The 17,660-nt window shown below is 42.1% G+C and overlaps 1 protein-coding gene across 1 annotated transcript in view; it reads left to right on the top strand.

Annotated features, from left to right (window-relative positions):
* The first annotated feature begins 9,947 nt into the window (after positions 1–9,947).
* Positions 9,948–17,660, top strand: part of igdcc4 (immunoglobulin superfamily, DCC subclass, member 4) — a 52,530-nt gene continuing 44,817 nt past the window's right edge. Inside the window, exon 1 of the mRNA XM_070964632.1 lies at positions 9,948–10,020. Within this exon, the coding sequence (XP_070820733.1) occupies positions 9,954–10,020 (67 nt within the window). The 5' untranslated portion in view covers positions 9,948–9,953. The remainder of the gene's footprint in view (positions 10,021–17,660) is intronic.

The raw sequence follows: 17,660 nt of genomic DNA, 5'->3' as shown, positions 1-17,660 counted from the left end.
ACTATGTTTAGACATTATTCTCATCTTACTGAATGATGTTATATACTATTGTAATAGACAGGGTGTATCTGCAATCAAAATTTGGATTTCAGTAATTGTAATTGTACAATTAGGTTTGACAAAGTAATTAGTTATGGTTCTTGTTTCTGCAGAAGCTTGTAGAGCCACAGTAACACATTACTGCAAACAGCGATCCTTACCCTAACAACAGAAAGTGCTTCACAACAAAAGTAAAACAATGGGCATAAATTACAGACATTAGTCATATCCTGTAATTTTGTCATCTTTGTAAATAAGATGATATACCACCAGTGCTCTCAGAGTTGTTTTCTTTGAAACTATGTAGGTTTTATTCATTCCATGCATGTCCAGATGAGTATAGACCTGAAACAGAGGATTCACATTGCTCACATGAAGCCATCATTTTCTCTGCTCCACTAAAAAATACCAATTAATGAAGTTATTCTCATGGGAATAACTGACTCGCATGATGAAATCAAGTGTAACTGCAAGGTGCCCCCACACAGGTGCCCCTACCCAGGCAATTTGGATTGTGGTTGGCTCTCAGCAACCTTATTCTCCATCATAGATACTTTCTGCACTATAAGTTAATTGGTACAAATAGATTAGCATGGCTGTAGTTATAAAGCAAGACAAGGCAACCTGCTGTAATGTCAATTTAAATTTTCCATCATCCACGTTCTGTTGCCACTCAGCAGCTGAGCCAGAGCAAAGCAATTTGCTCACTGTCATCTGTTTGGTAGAAATTCATTGATAATGTTCATGTGTCAATAAAACTGAATAGCAATATGAGTGTAATATTACATAATAAGGAAAAAGTCTTAGCTCATTATTGTATAATTCAGCTATCATAGTATTGGTTTTCCCAATAAGGCATTTTTTCTCTAACCGAATTAAAATTGTAACTGAACAGCCTCTTAATAATTTCTTAAATTCTAAATGCTTTCATCACTTCTTTGAAAACTTTTGTCAGCCCTCTAGTTGAAATGGAAAATCTATAAAATGAATTGGCAGAAATGTTAAGTTTGTCTGAGAGTGTGTATTAAGGACATACAGATTTTATTGTAAAAACAGTGGCAAGATTATAACATTGATATTTATGCTATTTGCCAGAATAACTTACTTGAAATAAATAAATAATCAAGACAGGGAGACATTTAAGTGTACTTTACAAAGTAAAAAAACAAAAATCAATAGCTAACTGCAGAGTACTCTGCCCAAGCTATAATCAGTAACACTTGAAATGAACAATGAACAAAATGTGAAAATGTGTGATTGCTGAGAGAAGAAGCTCGTGGCAAGCTCGCACGAAAGATTTCATTTTAGATATTGACTAGCCCATTTAAAGACAATAGATAAAGGGCTTTTCATCATATTCAGTCTTTTCATACAAATCACAAATGATATCAAAATATTCTCAACGTAAGCAGTGACTTCACTTCACATTTCAACAAAGAAATCGTACTCTGATGACAGTCTGTAGGAATTGTGTTAAGTGTCAAGTTTGATGTACAAGGATTTCACTGACATATATCAGTGTCTGGACTGCAGTAGCAGTGTGTGTGTGTGTGTGTGTGTGTGTGTGTGTGTGTGTGTGTGTGTGTGTGTGTGTGTGTGTGTGTGTGTGTGTGTGTGTGTGTGTGTGTTCAACAACGCACCTGAATGCTGAAAGACATGCTGGAAGTCTTTTTTCTAAGCTGCATGCTATGTAGAAGTAAGCTAGTAATTGATGGAGCTGGTTATAGTGAAAATCAGACAGACAACCGAGCAAGAAAAAGTATTCAGAATTGTTTGTTTGATTAAATGAATGGTTGAATTTTCATCCGATGTGTCTCTATGAATTAATATATGATAAATGCTGACCTTTTTATCAACTGTTATCATCTGCTGCTGGCCATGGAAAGCTGCTAAAGCTGGCCCTTCTCCCCTCACTTCACATTGTCACTCCCACCTATCTCTCATTTTTGCTCGTCTCTTCATTAATATTCATCAAGAAGAGTTTCAGTCCAGACAAACTTCCGACAGTTAGCTCTAAGGCCACCATGGCATAAGAGAAATCTACAGTAGAGTTGGCTCTAAGTGGTCTCTCTATCTTGCCTCTTTGTCTGTCTTTCTCACTCCGTCTCTCATTCTGCTCACTCGTCTCTACACCAAACAAGGCCACCATTGACAGGACCATTGAAATGAGCTCTTTTCTTCGACACCTCGCAATCTTCAACTGAGATTCTGATTCACAATCTACTTTAAAAGCTAATTAGGATAAGGGCTGCTTCTTTTAGGCAGTAATGGCCCTATTCTCTATTAACAGAGCCCACCATCTCCCTCCCACTCCAGCTCACCAACAGTGCTTCACTCCGCATAGATTAGAATGGGAAAGTCAGATTTCCCCCATGAGCTTTCCCAACACGGCATTGATGCAACACAATGCCTTTTTTTTCTGGGTCCTCTTTGCTGCGTGCTTTGTCATTATCCTGGATGGGATGTAGATAGAAGGCAGGATATTAAGTGTTGAGTAAGACAGGGAGAGAATGAGAGTGGGAGGGAGGAAAAAAGAAGACAGTCAGAGGAAGAGAGGAAATGAAGGGTGAGGGATGGGACTGACATTCTAGCATCGACACCTATTGAACATCAGAGGCAGAGATACACAGCGTCTTGGTTTTTGGGGGTTTTGGGGGGTTTTTTTGGAGCTGAATGTTTGCTTTGGATCAGTGGGAATTCCTTCTCGGCTTCCTCTTTTGGCAGTTATCCAAGATAATTATAAATGATTTACAAGATTGCATATTTAAATTGAATAAAGAATTCATTATTTGTTAATGATCTTTGTTTGTCATTCAGATTTCTGTTATTGTTATGAAAGAAAGTTAAACTTTGTTTTCAGTTAAAATTTCATAAAGGTACTACATCAGCACACACACAGTAGCACGACACACATGTTACTCTACTTGTTTTGTATTGAATACATGAATACATTTATTTATCTTCATCACTGGGTGTGTTAATACAGTTTAAATGAGGTAAAATGAAGTGTCTGTTGTTAGACACTCAATATCTCTGCTTGATGCTCTCAATTGCAGCCCAGCACCAGTGCACTCTTGTGTCATTGTTCTCCAAAAGAAAAACCATTTGCCCAGTCAACCCCTACCTCATGTGCCACGGTTGTGGTGATTTCTATGGAGACGCTTTCCTCCAGACCAAGCATGTGGAGGGCACCCCTCCAGCGGAAGGAGGTGGAATAACATTGTGGCAAGGCAGTCATACACCAACCTCATTTACATATCCAAACATGAACCATGGACCGTGGCATACTGTGTTTGTTCACTAAACATTCACAGTAGTTGCTTAAACCCAGCTGGAAATGGAGCACAGATATGATTATTATTATTTTTTATCAACAGAAAGGTTAGTTCATTCTCAAGTTACAGAGAAAAGAAAAAAGAAAGTTACGGTAAAGTACCACTCTTCTGTCAGAATGTAGGAAACATCTTCCTTGTGCACTGGGATTGTTCAGCATTCTAATCAACATTGCTCCCTGTGAGGCTTTGAGCCAATGCTGCTGTCTTGGCCTGATTCAGTGACTCTTCACCACCTCCAGCTGGGGGCACTGTTCTATCTGTCTGCAAGCCAGCCTATAGTATTTCCTTACCTATTCATGAGATGCTGCTGTCAGATGGAGCTGTGTGTCTCTGACCTTGAAGAAGATGAAAGACAGCCACCGCAGAGGCTACTATACTCAGCATTCAAATACACAAACCTCGCTGTCTCAAGACCAGGAGAGCCCAAAGTGGGGCCCAAGGACCGAAGTTGGCCTGCCATAAGGTTCCATTTGACCTGCAGATGTTTCTAGTGAAAAAAATAATTATTTGAAAAAGTTAAAAATGTTAGTCACTGTTTATGATTTTTTATTTTTGTGACATAAAAATGCTCTTTAGTTCAGTTATTAATTATGTTTCATAATCGAGCATGGATGGCAGAGGGACGCTTTCCACAGGATGTCAGGCAGTTACAGGGGACAGTTACTGGGTCCTAGTACCATTTTGCATCCTACCAGTACAACACAAGACAAAAGTTTTGGTTTTGCCCCTCGAAGGAAAAAGTTTAGGCACCCCTGTTCAAGACTGGAACACTTGGCCTAGAGACAGGGACACTAATAGAAAATAATAAATACATATTTGATTTCTAACCAGGTTATAACTCCTATTACTTGTAGACTACTCTCTTAAAAGCCTACTTTTGATGCTGCATTCATGATTTGGCCATTATTTTGGTCATTTCACATGCTATTAGCTTATAGCATTGACAACTAACATTGATAATCAAAGCTCAATAGAAAAATAGAGGAAACGAGTTTAGTTTCCTTACTGCTTGACATGGAAATGTTCACTAATCAAGAGGCCAAATAATACCGTAACCAAAGAAACAGAATTGCAGCTAAGCATCATTTACATATTTCACTGGGGCTGTAATTGTTGCAGTGACTGACTGCCACACAGTCACACTGATTACCATAATATCCTCGCTGAATCTCAAACAGTGGGACTAACCACTGGAAGAATGACAGCAATGAAAGTGAGTGTTTGAATCACTGAAATGCTATTTTGGTCAAAAGAATACATCATATCATAAATGCACTTCAAATAAAGGCTAATAAACTGAATGACTCAATTAAAAAGATTTTATAATGACCTTGTGACCATTTATTTAACGGATGGCTGACAAATTTCATAACGAAATCAATTTCAACATTTATTTAAAGTTCACTATTCCTTACAGAAAAACACTCATCTAATGGCATCCACAGACTTGATTGATTCATGGTACTTCACTTATAATGTCTTGTCTTACAGCAATGGCTGTAATGTACTGTACCACTAAGCATATAGTATGAGTTCTTTTCATCAATAGACAGCCCACATAATGTGCTATTTGCTTAAAATATAACAGAAAAGCGTATTATTTGGTTTAGTTGGAGGACTCCCTATGTGGTGTCTCTTGCAATTGGTGGAAAAATTGTATAATGTACATAATTGAATGCATTATATGCTTCCAATCAAAGAGAAATAATACTGTGTCTCCTAAAAACAAGTTTTTACATATAGCACTAATTCAATTTTAGTGTTTTACAGCTTTTATGTACGGTGGCCAACAAGGGCAAACGCTGCAAACGGCAAAATGCTGCAAACACAGGAACGAAGCAATAGCAAAAACTTACAAACACACAAAACAAATGCGAAAGAAAAATGCTGCAAATATCAAAACACACACAACCCTAAAACAACTGCAAGAGACAAACGCTGCAAATTCACTCCACAAAACGGAAGTGCCCCAGGCCACTAGGGGGACTTGACCTGAGGGATGGACCGGTCCTGTAGGACCAGACCATAGAGATATAAAGAGTGGACGCCGTATTGACCGCTACTGCCTATCAGCACTGACGAGCCGTGGGGCTGCCGTCTTGGACTGGTCACCCGTTCCGGGCCACCGTATTTATGACTTCCATATCACAAACGCTGTTTCAGATCACATGGGCAAAACATTGTGTGGCCATTAGCATCCAGTAACATCAGGCTGGCAAAGTATCAAAGTGGGGAAAATCACAGGGTGCAGCGTCTTAGTGATTTGTTTGCCTTGGCCATGAACATGCTCATAAAATCTGCTCTGAGCCAGAGTGTGGAGCGCCCAAAATGAAATCAGTCCAACAGATTTGGTACCAGGTTGTAGATTGATACAGCAGAGGCTGGAGAAACTGATGATGTTCAAACCAGCCAAGTCTAGATGACTGGTGCTGAAGAGTGGAAAGGTGGATAATGCCTTCTGGTTCAATGGTGGAAGCGCTGCTATCCCCGCCATCACAGAAAAGTCCCTAAAAGGCCTTGGCAAGATGTTTGACAGCACCCTGAGTGATACATTGTCCATCTGAAACACCTGTATTGATCTGGAGAGTTGGCTGGGAGCAGTGGACTGGTTGGGATTGCCAGAAAAGTTTGAAACAAGGCTTTACCAGCAGGGTATTCTGCCCCAAATCCTGTGGCCACTTCTGGTGTACAATGTGACAGTTTCGACAGTTGAGGCCCAGGAGAGGAAAAGAAGTTCTGCCTTCTGAGGATTGCCGAGGCTGCCGAGAAGTCTGAGCAGTATTGCACTTTATGGATATAACAACAAGCTGCAACTTCAGCTCAGATCCTAGAAAGACATATTTAAGATGGCAAGAACTAGAGAGGTGTTGCAGTACATGAAGTTGATTGACCCTATGGTGGCTAAAGCTGCAATCAAGGTAAGGACTGGGCAATTGAGGTAAGGACTGGGCAATCAAGGTAAGGACTGGGAGAAAGTGGAAAGTATTGGAAGCAGTTCAATACTCAGAGTCAAGACTGCACCAAAGTAAGCTGCTGGGAGCAGTGACTCGAGGCAAAGCGGGAGATCTTTTCAACCTCTCAAAATTGACAATGCCAAAGAGAAGGAGAAGAGCTGGCTGGCTCAGAGGGAGGTGAAAGCAGCAGTAGAGGAGGAGGATGGTGGCAGTAGGGCAGCAGAGCACATTGTGAGGTGACATTGGTTGAGCTGTCAAAAACTGAGCCCCACTGGATCAAGTTCCTTGTCCAGGCAGTGCACAACACATTTCCCAGCCCATCATATCATCACAGATGAGGCAAAGCTTAGATATCAACATGCCTGCTATACTCAAAACATTGATCCCCAGAACATATCCTGAGGTCTGATCAGCCTCACCTGGGTGTGTAATGCTGAAATCACAGAAGATGTGTCTGGAAACGGGGCTGCACGGTGGCACAGCAGGTAGTGCGTGTGCCTCACAGCAAGAAGGTCGCAGGTTCGATTCCCGGGTCAGGCTTTTCTGTGTAAAGTTTGCATGTTTTTCCCGTGCATGCGTTGGTTCTCTCCAGGTACTCCGGCTTCCTCCCACAGACCAAAAACATGCTCATTAGGTTGATTGGTGACTCTAAATTGCCCCTAGGTGTGAGTGTGAGTGTGAATGGATGTGTGTATGTGCCCTGCGATCGGCTGGCGACCGGTCCAGGGTGTACCCTGCCTCCCGCCCGTTGACAGCCGAGATAGGCTCCGGCCCCCCCGTGACCCTGAAAGGGATAAGCGGCATAGAAAATCGATGGATGGATGTGTCTGGAAACATCAACAGATATATTTGTCTGTCTTTTACAGAAAAGTTGGCATTAAAATACAATCTCAATAAGCATGACAGAGTGTTGATAAAAGGCAGATTGCATTTCTTCAGTTGCTTAAAGAATATTTTGGAAGCAACATAAGTACACTGCAAACAAGTGTGTTTAATCTCATGCCATGCAGTTATTTTAACAAAAGCCTTTCATCTCACCAAAAATGGAAGAGTTACTAAGATGGACATTTTCTGGACTGCAGCAGAGTTGCTCAGCTCCTCGCCAACCAATTACAGTATTATCTGTAGTAAAAAAAATCTAATTTGTTCTCAAAGAACAGTAACACAAACCTATCTCTTAATGCCAAGAGAAACTACTAAAACCTCTTGCTGTTTGACTCAAGCCAGACAAGTTTACCATCCTAATTGGTCTCAGTGGGCAGACCATCAAATGTGTAAATAATTTTCTCAGCAATTGGCTTGCTCTATCTTTGGCTCTCCTGGCTTTCCTTCTTTGACTGTGAAAAGAAAGCTGTGCCTGCTGCAACAACATCCTGTAATTCCTAGAGCACATTGTTTTTATCTGTACAGAACTGCTTTAAATATGGTAATAATGAGAGACCAATGCTCAATCACAGAGCCACCAATCTTATAATACCTATCAACCAGAGTGCATGGCCAGCCATGTCTGTCGAGGGTAACAAATTGCAGATGGGCTTTCAACTGTTGCTGCAGCATGTTCAGTTGGATTGTGGTTTAAGGGAATCAGGTTACTCATAATTAAGAACATAGCTCAGAGCAGGTCGTACCCTTTACAGGATCAGCCTTTGTTGTTCTGACGGGACACAAGTCATCTCTCTTCTGCTTGTCTGGCTCACTGCCAAAAGTCCAGCAAATAGTGAGGTGTCAACATTTTATGAACTAAAGCTATTCCTTGTAGATAGTTTGTGCATTCAGATCATAGTGCTTTTGTAGAGTGAACTGCAAGCAGCTGGTAGTTTGTGTTCATTATTTCATGGGAGCTGGGGAGGAAAAAGGAGAAGCAGGGAAATTACAGCTTGACCACAATCACAGAGGACCCAGCAATGCTATTAGTTTTCCAATGCAATCACATAATCCAATGGCCCAGACAGTTACTTTAATCAGACACCTGGGAAATGCATCCATTCCATCTCATTTCATCAGCTCAAATCAATCTCAAATCAGTATTAAATGAATATGCTCAGATGAGACATCTGGCTGGACAAGATATTATTACTGATGGGAACTCATTGCATCATTTTATCATAGCCTGTCTTTCTTCTCTATGTTGTAGGCAAGATAAAAAAAAACACTTATACTTTGGAAAAGCAAAGGGAGGCTGTATTTGAAAGCACAAATGTTTCACTAATACAAATGATGTTAGATGACTCCATAATGGTTTTTAATAGGCATTGTTTTCATCCCAGTAAGCAATTTATATGTAGACATCACATCAGAAAGTGGATGCCACTTTGGGACTTCAAAGAACAACAGTTTTGTTCATTACTGTGTAACAAGTAGCAGCTTTGATATTTATGTAGACAGCTGTATATCGGACTGGTTGTAAACCCTTTGTGTTTCCCTTTCCTGCTCTCTACTCGCATGTTGGTGAATGTGGGGATGCTGCTGGTATCAGTGATGCTGAGAGTGCTGCACGAGGAGAGTCTTTGTCTGCTGTGGGAAGGCTGGGCTCCAGCTGGCTCCCGCTATGTGCAAAAGTCAGTGGGTCCCTCAGCACTCAGTGCAGGAGGCGAGCTGGTTGATTGATTGGGATGCACACCACCAACGCCACCCCCCTCGTCCCCACCTCCTCCTCCTCCTCCTCCTCCTCCTCTTGCCTGTTCTTGCACAGGGAGCACATGTGCCTCTCCTACTCTCCATTTTTTTCCCCCAGACCAGCGCTATTATACACAAGCATGTATGCATCCATGCATACGCGTCCGTGCATGTGCATAAACCAAGGGGCATGCTCACACGCACACATTGAAGAAAACTAAAAACACACTAAGATATATTGATGTAATCATATGAATGAGAGAGTGTAGGTTTAGCCCGATTAGAGCATACGGCTTTCACTGAAACACGTGTATCAGGACGGCTGAGTGCTCATAAACATAATGAGTGTCTCCAACATTGGGGTTCATTCAGGGAAACACATTTGCAGTCATTACAGATGACCGCGTAGCCAGACCATGCTCCACACTTCGTGTCGCTCCAGCAGAAAACATAGCATTAACGAATTCATCATTCCAGACACAGAGAGAGGGCGCCTGGGGTAAAATATTTTTAGAGAAATTTGGTACTGCAAGTGTTTCCACAGCGTATCCGCTTTAAACGAGTCTTCCAAGTGTTAGTGAGAAGCACAGAGTTGAAAAAAAGGAGGAAGAAGGGGTGTGTTAGAATCACCGATAGCTTTTCAGGACCCCAGCGACGAGCCAGCCAGCCAGCCAGCCAGTGTCTGGTGAACGTGCGTGTGCGCGTAAGTGCGCGCGCGTGTGTGCGTCCATGCGTTTGTGTGTGGACCAGCAGCCAACACACACTTAACATTCGTTCGCAACATGGCGTTGAAGCGCCGAGAGACACGACGGCTCTCCCCCGACTAATGCAGCCTTATTGTTGAGGAGGCCAGGGGACTGTTAACCAAAGAGACCTAAACATTCACAGGGACTCCTTTACGCGCCGGCGGAGACAATAGCGGATTCCAACATATGCATGTCGCTATAACGGTATAGCTGGTTGTATAGACGTACGCTGCTACCCCACTGGTGGAAATCAAAGGCTGTACATGGCGGTGGAGAGTACAATTTGGCTGTTCTGTCTTCTTTCGCTGTTTTGTGGTTCATCCAAGCAAGGTAAAGCGCTCACTTTAATCATCTGCATGTTTTTCAGTGGGGTGCATGTGTGAGGCAGCGGGCCACTCATATTACACTAAAGTGCAGTTACTCAGAACATAAGTGGGCTGTGATAAAAGATACGACAGAGCTACTGGGTGAATGTGCACCTTGCACGGTACGTGCAATGTCCCCTCCGTATTCTGCGTTCACCTCATGTGGCCTCTCCGGTGCGTCTGAGGTTGTATTCTTACTTCATGTCTGTGGTGCTTCTCTCGGGACGCGCTGTAAGGCTTCGGCGTTAGAAAGTTGCAGCGCATTGCTCAAGGAGCAGCGCCGAATGGTGCCACAGAGCGGCTTTGAACCGACGGGGGAAGTTTCGGATCAAGCAGGGGATGTGGCTCATTATGAGGACATGTGGGCTCGGCCGTGGCGTTTAGCAAGAGTGGAGCGCCATGGAAGAAGCACAAATGTGTTACATGCGTTGATTGCTTTGCCAATTTAAATAAATAAATAAATAAATAAACCCTGAACTTATTCCCTACGGTTTAATAATAGGGTATGCGCATGAGACGCCTGGTGTTTGCCATTGGGTCAGAAAGTTCAGTGAGAGGATTTTGAGGAAAGAGGAAGTTAATGTCATCTTTATCTGCGCATGATCTTGATCATTTTGAAGGAGAATGTTTTGGTATAGTGAAAGATACCCAGTGGAAGTTGCTGGTGGCTGAAGCGTGCTGGTTAAAGAGGAAATTCGGCCCACACAGGCGACGAGTGGGTGAACAAGTGGCTGCAAGATTTACATGACAAAGACCTGTGCAGAATATCAGGGGAGGTTAGACACTTAAATGCTCTTCAGGGCCAGAAAAATTCAATGCAAGACAAGAAAAACATCGTGCATTTCCTTACTCAAAACTTTTTTTTTTCATTAGAGCATGCATGCAAAGATGTTTCATGTCAGAACATTTCTGCATGGCTGTAGAGGTGGTACCAGGAGAGAGAGTGATGCAGCAAAATGGTCTAATTAGTATGTTTTCCCACATTATCTTTGTAGACATTTAGGGAGTGGGATGGGGCTGAAATTAAACCAGCTGTCATCAGAAAACCCTCTCACCTAGCTGTAGTACTCTGCTGAGTAACAGAAGGTAATATGTTCAGAACTGCTTTGAGTTTCAAGTAGGAAACATCAACACCTTAACAGCTCTCCAAGAGGTGGCACTCATATCCAGGCTGGGCAAATGGTCGCATTTAAAGGACTCCTGAAAGCATATAGAAATTAGTCAGAACCATACTGAATTCCAGCAGCTACAGAGAATGAATCAGCAATTTTCGGACATTTATTGATTGATACCTAGTAATCGTTAATCGCAGCCCAACTTTGAAACCCCCCCCCCCACACACACACAAGTCCTCCCAGTAGAGTGTACACACAATCTAAAGCAGATTGTGCTTCATGTAAACAGAGCCCTCTGATGCAGAATTTAACTTTGCTGTCAGTCAAATTCCTTACAAGTCCCGATGAGAGAAGAGGCGCACCATCTCTATACATGTCTGTAGTTTCTTATGTACGATTTTATAGCTGATATCTTGTAGTGGTTGATTGGCCACTTGGTCCACTTTTCACATTTGTCTGCTTAAAGATTTCCATTTTTGTACTATAATCTTGCTTTTGGATGTTGTGTTTCTGTAACAAACATGTAAGCACAGATTTTCTTACAAGAACAAGCCAGAGCTTTGCTTACCACTGCCCTTTGTCTCACTCATCAGTATTTTATCCTCCACTTGTGTCTGGAGATTGCCTGCACCAAGTGTTGCTGCTGCTTCGACTTCATATTATGATACACTCTGCGGTGATTGCTGCCGTTACAGTGATGAGAAATAAAGGAATGCTGTGAATAAGGATTGGTGTGGTGGTGACATGTCAAGTGTGGTGGAATGGATATATCAGAATCTCTGAAGTACTTACCGTACGCACATCCAGGTAGACACCACCCCCCCGAGATTCACTGTAATTTTATCACATAAGTTCCATTATTCATTGTTCAATTATGCATAAAAAGGCCTTTAAAGGAAGGCGACTGGAGGTATGCCTGTATGACTTCCAACTGAGATAGCAGTAGAAGGTCAGAGGATACAATTTATACAGAGTTGGATTACCATACAGATTCCAGCAGCGACAGAATAAGGAATTACTTCTGTTGGGATTCTCCTTACAGGAGAGTGAATGGCACACTGTGGGCGATCACATCCACATGATGAAATCTCTTGCAGGTAAAAGGCGATTGTGATGGTGGTTGTCTGTGATAAGAGTGAAGAGGAAATGGATTTATTTACACTGTGAGATGTGTCCTTGAAAGTTGGTGCCAGACAGTTTTTAGAAGTGGACGCTGTCTAGAAAGCCTTTGAACTGATAAAATAACACATTTCTAAAATCACTAAAAGAACATTAAGCACACTAAAATTACTAAGATCTGCTGAAATATTTAAGAGTTGCCATCAAAAAGTGTTTTGCTTCAGAGCAGCAGCAACATTTGTATTCATGAGCTCTGCGAAAAACACTGACAGCAGCATCATGCCTAATGATCAAATGAAGAGATTAGACTTTCATCATGTTTTATTACTAAATAATCAAGACATGTGAGCAACATAGTCATTGAGGGCAGCTTGATGTGTCACACTTCTCTCTGTGTGTGCGTTTTGTTGGGTTTAGAAAGTGGAGCATGAATGTCGTGGGTGTTGGTGGTTGTGGGAACTGAGACTGGATAGTGGGGGCTGGGGGTGATTCTGGGACAGGGATGAATTGGGGGGCGCTGGTGGGGCGAATTTGAGGTCAAGGGCCATTGCTATATCCACAAACAAAGAACTTGTTTTGTCCATTCTAAAGATCAAATGAAAATATGTCAGCTTCATTTAACACATCACAGCGTGTTTGCAGTCCACACGGTTATTAATGCACATAATAGAAAATAAACATCTGCACGCCTGCAAGACTTTATGAGCAAATGAATGGGATTATTGTAACGCCTTTGGCCTTTTTATATGCACATGAAAATTGTAAACACAGCAACAGCTGCATGATGAAGCACTGGCGCTGCACTGACTCGGAGTGTCACATGAGATTTTTTAACCGTGATGCACCACATTTGTCTATGCTGTCATGAAAATTGTCTGTACTAACAGTCCAACAGTCCACAGTAACTCCTATGTAACGTCTCCTCTGAGTCATACTGGTCATTTGATTTGTACCACCAAGTGTTGATTGAGCTCACTGGATGCTTCTCAGCTCTGTCCATCGTAACACTCACACAGTCACACTGTTCTACTGCAATGCAACTGGCACAGCATAGTGGAATATGCCTTGATTAAGGAGAAATGTGCTTCACATTCATTCATTTCCCTTGTATGGGCTTGCAATGTTACTTTATACAGACAAGGTGACAGTGTGGACCGTAGTGAATAGCTTAAGTGCTGCACTGTAAAGTTAATCTATTATTAAACAGAAATAAGCAGAATAAGTGAACACACTGTAAAACAGTGAATATATGTGGTTGTTGATTCAAAATAAAGGTATCCAAACGAGCAGCATTTGCTCACATGCTCTTGACACATCTGTGAAGGCTGTAGACCAGCCCATTGACATCACCACACTGTTGATGTCTTATTTTTAGCTTGCTTCATGCTCACCTTTGACTACATTTGTGTGATTACAGCTCTAGCAAGGATTAAATTACATTCCTTTATTGTGAAATTGATGGACAACTCTGCAGCAGAACATCTAGTCCCTGACTTACTGTCGGAGGGAAAAAACACAGTTATTCTTCCAAAATTCCCAGTCAGACAGGGTCATCTCAGCAGCTTGTTTCATACAGAGTTAATGTTTCGACTGAACACTCAAGGAAAAAAAATGAGCCTGTAGGAATCCCACTGCTGAAGTGACCCTGTGCAATGTTTGGCATGGTGGTGGGAGGGAAGCATTTTTTTGAGTCAACCATTTATTCCACACACTGCAACCAGGGTACTCAGGGCAAAGTCCATTCTCTAGCTTAAATATCATGGAGATGTAAAGTTACACAAGGGGTTATATGTTCACCTTGGCACAGTGTCAGCTGAAGATATTTTGAATCTAGTAAGGGTGCTGTGTTACAAACTTTGTATCACTTTTAAAAAAGAAGTCTGAACAAGGTTATTAGTAAAGTTTGAGCACAAAATGCACGCATTTCAGTTTGCAGCACAGCAAGGTCATATCACTGTCTCAAAAGTTGCTTCACTGACTGACGTTCTGCATGACAATCTTACCTGTACTGCACTGAAATGAATGAAGTTTAAGAGCCATTTCATCCCAACACACAGTTACATGTTTTGTTTTTCAATTTTCTCCTGCTTCCATGTTTACTTCTATTACGTTGCCTTCAAGCGAGCAGTGTCAAAGCACCAGAAAAACATCAAGCTGAGCAGACCTAATGCTGACATTTGTGTATTAATAAATTATTGACTGTGTGACAATTAAAACAGGACACGAACACAAACCTGTGAGATAACAAACTCTAACACTGGTGTCATCTTAGTGGCTTGAAATTACCATAGATAGAGCAACAACTGTGGACTACAGGAGGCCCTTTCCTGTCCTCCTTCCCTCCTTTGAAACCACATTTAATGTACTCTGTTGGCCTTGATTTGATCTCCTAAATATTGAAAAAAATTCTGTCTTGATTGATGCTTGATTTGCCTCCTCAGCCACAAGTTTACCTTGTGTTTCATACGCTGCATTTCATACTGGGCAAGTAGTGATCAAATGGCTTGTGTTACTGTGTGCTGGTGCTGAGAGAGGCTTTAAGGTCTTGGTTTTGGTGGCACCAGTCCATGAGGTGTCAGTGCACCAGTGATATAGTGGCATTTTTGGAGGCTAACCTTCATACTACAGTTTAATAATTAGTGTCAAAGTGGAAGCAGAGCCAAGTTTTCACCCAAGTATGTATGCACAAGGAAGGGGTGGTCTGTGGCACTCACTGTACAGACTAGCTAACATACAGCTGGCTGTTGAATACTGAACAAACTGGGGCCACAGAAACAGGCCACTCCTTAGCCACGGCAGGAAGATGGAGTCAGTGATGGTCTCCATCTTTAGGTCCCCTAAGAACTGTCATCCATATCTCCTCCTGAACTCCACTGTCATCTGTAATGTTTAGAGTGTGTTCAGCTCCAGCTTGTTGTGTCTACACCAGAGGGCCAGCTGTTCAGCCTCCCGTATAGTGGCAGCTACAGAATATTAAACATGGAATTTGCAGAGGGATGCATGCTGTCTGTAGGATGACTTGCATTGGCCTTAACTGTAACTGCTCATGTGTCTAACATCAGCGTGTAGCTGCTCTGAGGTCACCAGAAAATATGCCTGTGCAGGTGGGATTTGAGGACCTTCTTCCATGTCCAGTAACAGATGAAGAGATCATCTCTTTGTGAGCGCACCACTTTAATGACCCCATGTAATTGCTTTTCTCATTTATTTGCCGTCTAAATGATTACTGAAGTTAATTGTACTTTGAATGACTATGTTTGAGTTGTTCTCATTGCCTGGGCCCAAACCCATCGCACTCTCTTAGAATTTCTGTGAACACACACAGGTCCCGTGAGACTTCAATCCAGAGCTTGCCGGACAGCAGTGCCTGTGGAGAATAGCTCACATTAGCGATAAATTAAGTATCTTCATGTGTGTGCGTGTTAGTGTTTACTGAGGTACATTTACCCTGTGTGCCTGCTTGCTTGTGTGTAAGCGTGGGTGTGTCAGCTGCGATTTGTGAGTGCATCTTGATCCTCTCCCCAGAGAGTCCATGCTAAATTAGGATGCATATTATTTAAAGATGCCCTGGGCTGAGTTTCAGCTGGGTATATTTGTGCAGTGAATATGTTGATTTTTATGGTGCCCTGTGTGCGCCTATTCATGCTGTTAGAGAGGCAACCTTAAGCACAGACGTGTTTATATGAAAGCAGACGAAGGTTAGAGCTTGATTTTGTCGAAGTATGAATTCAAATGATGTGCTCTCCTGGGATTTTCAAACTATTGTGTTGAAAAGTTCTATTTTGACTCATTTCAGTCACGACAGGAGAGTTACAGATATAGTTGCAATGCTTTGATGGTATTTTTTATTTTTTATTTTTTTAAACAAAAATAGTGTAGCTTGCATATCTCTTAAAGTCACTCTTCAGGGTGAAATATTACATGTTGCAGCGTGTAAAGCTTCACCTCTTCTGTGAGTGATTTGCTCACTGTGAACAATGTCACATGTAAGAGCACTGTAATCTTGAGTGTGCCTTTACTGCAATGTATCTGCTTTTGTTCACACCTGAGCCATGAAGAAGATTTTACAAAAGTGTTACAAGGTAGTACTTTGCAGATGATGCCAACAGAGCATTAACATTACAGAGAATGCCCTCTAGGATATATAGTAGTGCTGGGTGGTATGACCAAAAATGTATATCACGGCATTTTTCAAAATTACAACGGTCTCACGGTATATGATGGTATTTTTTTCTTTCATCTGGAAGACAGATGTTTTAACACAGGTATATCCAGGCGCTCATTTGGGCAGAGTACTGTTATCTCGTCCAAGCATATGGAGAAACTCCTCTGATGACAACACTTTTTCAGCCTTTTTTTCTGCTTGCTATTCTTCTTATCTCTTATTAAAGGACGAAATGCAAATAAAACGGTAAAATAACACCATGGGCTGCTCAGCAGAGTCCTCTGTGAGCGCTCTCCTCATTCATGAGTAAATGAGACAGAGCGGTGAAACTAACTGCGACCAATCAATAGCTCAGCAACCCATTGGTCTATTTTGATGATCGACACCTCTATTGACCAGTTAGAGTCAAGAGATTCGAGGGGCAGCGCCCAAATTCACCATAGTAACACCAGTGACGATCCAGAAGGAAGTAAGCCCTGAGATAGGTTGTCGAATGAGGAGCGGTCCCTCCACTCTAGAAACCCCCTCCTCTTTATGTAAACAACCTGGACCTTCGTGATTGATCTCAAACTAACGCAGAGTCATAGGGGGAGACATTAGCAGCATTCTTTCGAGCTGGAATATAACTTTTGACCACAAAACAGCAAAGGCAAGACATACTGTATGATTTAGCGAAGTGTTTTTTCTGCTACTTTTTGGCTGCTAGCTCGCAGAGTTTTCGGCACACAGTGAGGAGGCAGACATCTTTGTGATCACCATCCTCTGCTTTCATATGATACCAGGCTTGTGTGGTTTGCATGAAGTGGCGAAATAAAGTGGACATACGCTATTTTCGTCTTTTTGTTACAAGACATGCTTGCGGCTAAGGTGGTGGAGCAAATTGCTCCTGTTAGCCTGACCCAAAAAAAACAAAAAAAACAGACACGGCTCCTCTTTTTGGCACAAATTCTTCTGTGTCATCATGTTCTACTAGTTCTGCAGCTTCGATTTCGGAACTTTCAGTGTCTGTCCCATCCATCTTCACCATAACGTAACACCAGAGCACTACAGTTTACCCTCACCACACCCCGCACATTGCCTATTTAGAAGCGCAACATTGAAAACCGTCCCGTCTGAAACAGTGTCGCTCGGCGCAAAATTCTGGACATTGTGTAATCACATACACCGGTGTGGCGGTATATTAAAAATTCATATCATAACAAAAAT

Source organism: Chaetodon trifascialis, chromosome 1 (assembly GCF_039877785.1).
Source record: "Chaetodon trifascialis isolate fChaTrf1 chromosome 1, fChaTrf1.hap1, whole genome shotgun sequence".
NCBI classification, from domain to species: Eukaryota; Metazoa; Chordata; class Actinopteri; order Chaetodontiformes; family Chaetodontidae; genus Chaetodon; species Chaetodon trifascialis.
This window is presented reverse-complemented; position numbering and strand designations above follow the sequence as displayed.